At 48.2% G+C, this 9633-nt stretch overlaps 1 protein-coding gene across 2 annotated transcripts in view; it reads right to left on the bottom strand.

Moving 5' to 3' along the window:
* Positions 1 to 277: 277 nt before the first annotated feature.
* The window catches only part of CD82 (CD82 molecule), a 46953-nt gene continuing 37597 nt past the window's right edge, over positions 278 to 9633 (bottom strand). For both annotated transcript variants that reach the window (XM_040409389.1, XM_040409390.1), the window contains exons 3-9: positions 8825 to 8897; positions 8218 to 8342; positions 8036 to 8110; positions 5952 to 6059; positions 4101 to 4250; positions 3152 to 3235; positions 278 to 593 (exon numbers count right to left, since the gene is read on the bottom strand). In XM_040409389.1, coding sequence (XP_040265323.1) covers positions 516 to 593; positions 3152 to 3235; positions 4101 to 4250; positions 5952 to 6059; positions 8036 to 8110; positions 8218 to 8342; positions 8825 to 8897 — 693 coding nt within the window. In that variant the 3' untranslated portion in view covers positions 278 to 515. The remainder of the gene's footprint in view (positions 594 to 3151; positions 3236 to 4100; positions 4251 to 5951; positions 6060 to 8035; positions 8111 to 8217; positions 8343 to 8824; positions 8898 to 9633) is intronic.

Genomic DNA, 9633 nt, shown 5'->3' with positions numbered 1-9633 from the left:
TATACAGAAATAAAAATGCTTTATTTAGATACTTTTGCTCCGTTTCTTTACATATCACTATACAAAGCCCCCCCCCCCCCCCCCCCCGTCTGTTATGGGGTTTCATGCAACCCGCATCTTCCCCAGCATTTGCAATGCTTCAGGCTCGCCCGTCGTGCAAGCTGGGACCTGTAAGCATCAAAAGCGCTAGAGGTCTGCAGAGCGTCTCACCCCTACTCTAGTCACATCTCTACCCAATACTAATTCTAGGCTAATCCTTCACGGGATCCGAATGCCCCCCCCCCCCTATTGTGTCGGGTCAGAGACCTTCCCTCTTAGAGGTAAAGACAATCTGCTGTGTAATGAAGTCATTAACCCTCGTGATGTCACTACTATGACATCACGTCTCCTCTAAGCATGGTTCTCTCATAGGTTTGCGTTATATACATGGTGGGTCGGGATGTTACATATCCTCCCCCAGGGCTTCTTCCATCCGGGGCGGTCATTCTGTGGGGTTCGGAAGAGGACGATGTTCTTTAGTATTTTGGCACTTTGGTGTAATCTTCATTTTGGATGTTACGGCAGAGACAGATGGAGAGGACGAGTCCTAATAACTGGGGAGATAAGAAGGGCATGGTATGAGGGGAAGAACACGGCATCACAATGTACCCCCCCCTCCCAAATCTAAATGTGGTCCACTGCGGGAAATGTATAGGCTGCCCCTGTCACTCATCAGTATCTGATCGGTGGGGGCTGACACCAAGCAACCCCGCTGTTTACTTGGGTGAGCACCTTAGCCTGGGACATCGCGTCCATCGATCCCATGGACTATGTGCAGCTCAGTCCTATTCAAGTGAATGGGATTGAGCTGCAATACCAAGCATAGCCACTATGCAATGTACGGCGCTGTGCTTGGGTAATTCAAGTGAATGGGATTGAGCTGCAATACCAAGCATAGCCACTATGCAATGTACGGCGCTGTGCTTGGGTAATTCAAGTGAATGGGATTGAGCTGCAATACCAAGCATAGCCACTATGCAATCTACGGCGCTGTGCTTGGGTAATTCAAGTGAATGGGCCTCGGCTGCAATACCAAGCATAGCCCCTATGCAATCTACGGCGCTGTGCTTGGGTAATTCAAGTGAATGGGATTGAGCTGCAATACCAAGCATAGCCACTATGCAATCTACAGCGCTGTGCTTGGGTAATTCAAGTGAATGGGATTGAGCTGCAATACCAAGCATAGCCACTATGCAATGTACAGCGCTGTGCTTGGGTAATTCAAGTGAATGGGCCTCGGCTGCAATACCAAGCATAGCCACTATGCAATGTACAGCGCTGTGCTTGGGTAATTCAAGTGAAGGGGATTGAGCTGCAATACCAAGCATAGCCACTATGCAATGTACGGCGCTGTGCTTGGGTAATTCAAGTGAAGGGGATTGAGCTGCAATACCAAGCATAGCCACTATGCAATGTACGGCGCTGTGCTTGGGTAATTCAAGAGAAGGGGATTGAGCTGTAATACCAAGCATAGCCACTATGAAATGTACGGCGCTGTGCTTGGGTAATTCAAGTGAATGGGCCTCGGCTGCAATACCAAGCATAGCCACTATGAAATGTACGGCGCTGTGCTTGGGTAATTCAAGTGAATGGGATTGAGCTGCAATACCAAGCATAGCCACTATGCAATGAACGGCGCTGTGCTTGGGTAATTCAAGTGAAGGGGATTGAGCTGCAGTACCAAGCATAGCCACTATGCAATGTACGGCGCTGTGCTTGGGTAATTCAAGTGAAGGGGATTGAGCTGCAGTACCAAGCATAGCCACTATGCAATGTACGGCGCTGTGCTTGGGTAATTCAAGTGAATGGGATTGAGCTGCAATACCAAGCATAGCCACTATGCAATGAACGGCGCTGTGCTTGGGTAATTCAAGTGAAGGGGATTGAGCTGCAGTACCAAGCATAGCCACTATGCAATGTACGGCGCTGTGCTTGGGTAATTCAAGTGAAGGGGATTGAGCTGCAGTACCAAGCATAGCCACTATGCAATGTACGGCGCTGTGCTTGGGTAATTCAAGTGAATGGGATTGAGCTGCAATACCAAGCATAGCCACTATGCAATGTACGGCGCTGTGCTTGGGTAATTCAAGTGAATGGGATTGAGCTGCAATACCAAGCATAGCCACTATGCAATCTACAGCGCTGTGCTTGGGTAATTCAAGTGAATGGGATTGAGCTGCAATACCAAGCATAGCCACTGTGCAATGTACGGCGCTGTGCTTGGGTAATTCAAGTGAATGGGATTGAGCTGCAATACCAAGCATAGCCACTATGCAATGTACAGCGCTGTGCTTGGGTAATTCAAGTGAATGGGCCTCGGCTGCAATACCAAGCATAGCCACTATGAAATGTACGGCGCTGTGCTTGGGTAATTCAAGTGAATGGGATTGAGCTGCAATACCAAGCATAGCCACTATGCAATGAACGGCGCTGTGCTTGGGTAATTCAAGTGAAGGGGATTGAGCTGCAGTACCAAGCATAGCCACTATGCAATGTACGGCGCTGTGCTTGGGTAATTCAAGTGAATAGGATTGAGCTGCAATACCAAGCGCTCAGCATTTTACTGCTCTATGACCCTGGCCTGGTCCACTGACCGGTGACTTGTGGGGTTCAGGTACATGGAGCTCAGTATATGTTTATTGTTCCATAAGGCTCCATTCACATTTTGCGGAACGGAATTGCGGACCCATTCATTTCTATGGGGACACACTATGTGCTGTCCGGATCCGGAAATGCGGATCCCCACTTCCAGGTCCGCAATTCAATTCCCGAAAAAAATAGAACATGTCCTATTCTTGTCCGCAATTGCAGACAAGATTAGGCATTTTCTATTATAGTGCCGGCGATGTGCAATCCGCAAAACACATACAGATGTGCGAATGGACCCAAACAGTCCATATACTATTAACCCTCTGAACTCATGTTGTAGAGGGATGTAGCAGAGATGAGTTTGCCATTTGGTAAAAGAATGTGTTATCTGTGGACTTCAGGTAAATCGTCTGCATCATAAAATAATTGTGATGCCCAAAAGAGGCAGTTCCATCACAAAATCAGCTCTGCTACATCCATTTGTGTGCACATACATCTAATATATAAAAGTCTACCTTCTTACCTCAATAACGCCAACTCCAACACAGACGCCCAAGATGATGGCCAGGTTGTCCTGCAGCCAGCTCTCCACTTTTTGCATGCAGCCCTGAAAGACAACGTTGACATATAGAACCAGAGGAGTTAAAAAATAAAAAACAGCAAAGCCGCAGTTCACATTGTACAGTGAGATTACCAACTGGAAGAGTCCAAATTTTACTCATTTACTGAGATCATCACCCCCTCGCCCCATTCTCCTCCAGTGGAACAGAACCTCTTAGGCTACATGCACACGACCGTATGTGTTTTGCGGTCCGCACGTTTTTTTTTTTTTTTGCGGATCCATTGTAACAATGCCTAAAATGGACAAGAATAGGACATGTTCTATTTTTTTTTTGCGGGGCTACGGAACGTACATAGTGATGCGGACATTTTTTGCGGACCCATTAAAATGAATGGGTCCGCATCCTATCCGCAAATAAAACGGAACGGACGCGGAAACAAACATCGTTCGTGTGCATGTAGCCTTAGTCAGAAAATGGTTAACTGCAATGTTCTTGCATCAATTTCTAATTGTACCATTCTCTCTTCTCCGTTCACATCCAAAGCTAAATTGGTTACAAATTGTAAGCACGCAGTGCAGGAGCTCGACTGACGGAGTAAAGCGTTCAGGCCACACAGTTTTCTATAGCATGAAGGCCAGCAGCTTTTGGTAAGGGAAACTTATAGTTTTAAATGCAGCTTTGGATGTGACTGGAGTAGAAGACATGAAGGAACATTAAAAAAAAAAATTAAAAAAAAATATCATATAGCCCAGACAGCCATGAAAAACACTAGAATCCAGGCTGACCTCATTGGGGTCTGCTGCGTCCATTTTAATCTGTCGGGAAGTGGATCCCTCACAACGGAAGGCCATGGCGCCCGGTGTGTACAGAGCATTAATCTACGTCTTAAATCAAGATTCAAAAACTCACGTTTGGATACAGATTCGAGACGGTGGAATTGCAGAAACCATCCGATTGTGACGCATTCTTAACGCAGGAGCAGGGATAGAGGTCGGTGCTGTTCTTAACAATTGGATTTTCGGTCCAGTTCTGGTAATTCAACCAACCACAACATTGGAGCTGCAACCAAAAACCGCACAAGACGTTACAATTGCACAAAAAAGTTCACATAAAAATTCACTGTGGAGACCCTGGTCCTGCCCCCGTGATTCACTGATCGCAGATCAGAAGGACTCATGAATAACTACCATAAGATATTCTACATTTTACTGGAGATTCCCTTTAAATTGGGTTGTCTATAAAAATATCTAATAGAGGGTTGCTAGTGGGCGGGTCTTCCACAAGTCCCTCCCCTGAAGAACTGATCAGAAGTGAACATAATGAGACTATGCCATTAGGACAACTTATCACCTATTCACAGTATAGGGGATAAGTGTCTGATTAGCGGGGGTCCGAATGTTGCCGCTGATCAAGAAAACAGGGGGCTCCTCGTTTTAATGAAGCAGCGGACAGGCTCTCCCCTAATTAACCTACGGCAATAATAATAAGACTATGGGTTCTTCTCCTCTTCTGCTGTAGGTCCTAAGAGCAGCCAATGAAATGTAAAGAACCCGCCATGTAGTGAATTACAGGATGTGTAAGAGGTGAGGACAGTGATTATACCAGTGCGTTATGATTCTGAACCTCCCCTCTAAACATAGAAACATAGAATGTGTCGGCAGATAAGAACCATTTGGCCCATCCAGTCTGCCCAATATACTAAATACTATGAATAGCCCCTCGTCCTATCTTATATGAAGGATGGCCTTATGCCTATCCCATGCATGCTTAAACTCCTTCACTGTATTTGCAGCTACCACTTCTGCAGGAAGGCTATTCCATGCAACCACTACTCTCTCAGTAAAGTAATACTTCCTAATATTACTTTTAAACCTTTGCCCCTCTAATTTAAAACTATGTCCTCTTGTAGCAGTTTTTCTTCTTTTAAATATTCTCTCCTCTTTTACCTTGTTGATTCCCTTTATGTATTTAGCAGTTTCTATCATCTCCCCTCTGTCTCGTCTTTCTTCCAAGCTATACATGTTAAGGTCCTTTAATCTTTCCTGGTACCAATCCATGTACCAGTTTAGTGTCTCTTCTCTGAACTCTCTCCAAAGTATCAGTATCCTTCTGGAGATATGGTCTCCAGTACTGAGCACAATACTCCAGATGAGGTCTCACTAGTGCTCTGTAGAGCGGCATGAGCGCCCCCCTCTGTCTACTGGTAATGCCTCTCCCTATACACCCCAGCATTCTGCTAGCATCTCCTGCTGCTCTATGACATGGTCTGCCTACCTTTAAGTCTTCTGAAATAATGACCCCTAAATCCCTTTCCTCAGATACTGAGGTTAGGACTGTATCACTGATTGTATATTCTGCTCTTGGGTTTTTATGCCCCAGGTGCATTATCTTGCACTTATCAACATTACATTTTAGTTGCCAGATTTTTGACCATTCCTCTAGTTTTCCTAAATCCTTTTCCATTTGGTGTATCCCTCCAGGAACATCAACCCTGTTACAAATCTTTGTGTCATCAGCAAAAAGACAAACCTTACCATCGAGGCCTTCTGCAATTTCGCTGATAAAGATATTAAACAATATGGGTCCCAGAACAGATCCCTGAGGTACCCGACTGGTAACAAGACCATGGTCTGAATATACTCCATTGACTACAACCCTCTGTCGTCTGTCCCTCAGCCACTGCCTAATCCATTCAACAATATGGGAGTCCAAGCCCAAAGACTGCAATTTATTGATAAGTAGTGGCCGCTCCATACTCACACTGTCCTGGATGTAGTCCCAGGTCGCCTCCGCGCTCACATTCGCACTGTCCTCGGGGTTGTAGACCACAATCAGCTCATGGATTATACCAGACATCTCAGTCTTCAGCTTCAAGAGAAAGATGAACATTATTCACTCATCCAGTCACCTACCTAACTATATATCCGCTGACCCATCTACCCACCCAACTAGTCACCTACCTATCTATACATCTACTCAACCCATCTATCCACCTATAAATCCACTGAACCCATTTACCTACCCACCCAACCAGTCACCTACCTATAAATCCATTGAACCCATCTACGTACCCAACCAACCAGTCACCTACCTACCTACACATCTGCTCAACCCATCAACCCACCCAACCAGTCACCTACCTATCTATACATCTGCTCAACCCATCTAACTAAAATAACCAGTCACCTACCTACCTACACATTCGCTGAACACATTTACCCACCCATCCAACCAGTCACCTACATATCCATTCAACAAACAGCCTATTTAACCAATGAATCAGCTATGGATCCATCCACAACCCACCAGCCATTCATTACTCCACCCACCGATTCAACCAGTCACCCACCTACCGTTTTATTCATCCAACTATTTGTCCACTTAATTGAACAATCCATTTACCCACCCATCCACCAACCCACCTATAAATCCACTCAATTATCTATACACCTAATCCCATGCACTCACCCGCCCTACCAAGCACTCGCCTACCCATCCATTTACTAATCCACAAACCGGCCCACCCAACTGTACCCCTACCTATCTATCTGTCCATCCATTCCTATTCACATCTACCCAAATGTCCATCGGTGCTTGTGCACCTACCTATTCATCCATCTCCCCCTACCAATCCATCCGTCCCCATGCCGCCAATTCTTCCATCTCCCCCCTACCCATCCGTCCCCGTGCCACCACCCATTCATCCATCATCCCCCTACCCATCCATCCATCCCTGTGCCGCCACCCATTTATCCATCTGCCCCCTACCCATCCATCCGTCCCTGTGCCGCCACCCATTTATCCATCTGCCCCCTACCCATCCATCCGTCCCCATGCCGCCATCCATTCATCCATCTCCCCCCTACCCATACATCCGTCCCACCACCCATTCATCCATCTCCCCCCTACCCATACACCCGTCCCCGTGCCGCCACCCATTCATCCATCCCCCCTACCCATACATCCGTCCCCAGGCTGTGCCGCCACCCATTTATCCATCCCCCCTACCCATACACCCGTCCCTGTGCCACCACCCATTCATCCATCCCCCCTACCCATACATCCGTCCCCGTGCCACCACCCATTCATCCATCCCCCCTACCCATACATCCGTCCCCAGGCCGTGCCGCCACCCATTTATCCATCCCCCCTACCCATACATCCGTCCCCGTGCCACCACCCATTCATCCATCCCCCCTACCACCACCCATTCATCCATCCCCCCTACCCATACATCCGTCCCCGTGCCACCACCCATTCATCCATCCCCCCTACCACCACCCATTCATCCATCCCCCCTACCCATACATCCGTCCCCAGGCCGTGCCGCCACCCATTTATCCATCCCCCCTACCCATACATCCGTCCCCGTGCCACCACCCATTCATCCATCCCCCCTACCACCACCCATTCATCCATCCCCCCTACCCATACATCCGTCCCCAGGCCGTGCCACCACCCATTCATCCATCTCCCCCCTACCCATACACCCGTCCCTGTGCCACCACCCATTCATCCATCCCCCCTACCCATACATCCGTCCCCGTGCCACCACCCATTCATCCATCCCCCCTACCACCACCCATTCATCCATCCCCCCTACCACCACCCATTCATCCATCCCCCCTACCCATACATCCGTCCCCAGGCCGTGCCGCCACCCATTTATCCATCCCCCCTACCCATACATCCGTCCCCGTGCCACCACCCATTCATCCATCCCCCCCTACCCATACATCCGTCCCCGGGCCACCACCCATCTACCCTTGCTCTGCAATGTATATGGGATCTACAGTAACTGTATCCGTCCCGCAGTTACCTCATTGCGGGTCCCTTGTACTTACCGAATCCCTGTAGACATAGATGAGGACGCCGGCAGTGATCTGAGCGATGAGTATGAGCAGCAGGAACGTTAAGTACTGAAATATAAAGCACAGGGCGACTGTCAGGACGACCTCGGGTAGCACTGCCCATGTAAGGGCTCTCCCCTGGTAGAGCGGAGATGAACATATACATATATACTCACCAGTCCCAGGAGGCATCGGACTTCATTCACGGCCCCGATGCAGCCCAGGAATCCCATGATGATTGTGACCCCGCCTACCGCGATCAGGATGTACGCGCCGGTCGTCAGAGACGACGATGAGGCGTCTGTGAACAAGACAACAGTGTCACGTCATATACTGCCCCCAATAGGCACAGGCTGTCAGGGCATGCTGGGAGTTGTAGTTTGGCATCAACTGGAGAGCCGCAGGTTGGAGACCACTACGCTAGGGATCACTGGACCAGAGAAGCTAGCCTTCACCCCTATCTATGAGTTTCGGGCACCCATGCCCCTGTTTCTGCGTGAAAATCTGGGGAGCGTGCGAACCCCTAAGAGCTTTGCCACGTGAATCCCTAGGACTTGGCGATACGGCGGTTTCAGATCTGCCGTTTTCTCGGTAGTCACTGACCAGGGAGACATTGCTTAGACACAGCAGGTGAAGGCACCTACCAACAATGGCCTACACAGCACCCACCTTCTAGCCCCCGTGGCCCAGCCTCATAGGGCACAGCTCTGGAGAACATGAAACGATAGCGGCCGCCTCTGCAGAACCGTTCTCATGGTAATCAGGATCATTTTACAAACTTACGTAAGATGGCGATGAAACTGGTTTTGTCTACCAGGATCCATACTCCGAACCCGAGGATAACGGCTCCAAGAATCTGCAAAGGAGACATGAGATTTAAAAGCTTTAGTAACATCCTCCTATAGTCCAATCACATCCAGAGCTGCATCTAATATTGTACTGGTTGACATTTGGAGTCCATAAGATCATAAGAGACTTGACTACCGCCCTGTCTGTTGTATTAGACTATAGCACAGCGTCTTGTGCGAGTTACATCTCCCATAAACAACCAGCAGGGGGCAGCCGTGAGATATGAATTACTGCAGAATACAGCAGAACTGTGAATGCAGTTTTCGTAGGAACAGAAGTAGAAAGCATGGCGGCGAGATCTGAAGTGCTGCAGATAACCAGAGTGCTAACTATATACAGCAGAACTGTGAATGCAGCTCTGGAAGGAACTAGAGTATGATGCATGGCAGTGAGATATTAACTGCTGGAGATAACCAGAGTGCTAACTATATACAGCAGAACTGTGAATGCAGCTCTGGAAGGAACTAGAGTATGAGGCCTGGCAGTGAGATATGAACTGCTGCAGATAACCAGAGTGCTAACCATATGCAGCAGAACTGTGAATGCAGCTCTGGAAGGAACTAGAGTATGAGGCATAGCAGCGAGATATTAACTGCTGCAGATAACCAGAGTGCTACCTATATACACAGCAGAACTGTGAATGCAGCTCTGGAAGGAACTAGAGTATGATGCATGGCAGCTAGATATGAACTGCTGCAGATAACCAGAGTGATAACCATATGCAGCAGAATTGTGAATGCAGC

Source organism: Bufo bufo, chromosome 10 (genome assembly GCF_905171765.1).
Source record: "Bufo bufo chromosome 10, aBufBuf1.1, whole genome shotgun sequence".
NCBI classification, from domain to species: domain Eukaryota; kingdom Metazoa; phylum Chordata; class Amphibia; order Anura; family Bufonidae; genus Bufo; species Bufo bufo.
Note: the sequence above shows the minus strand (reverse complement) of the source record. Positions and strands in the feature narration are given on the sequence as shown.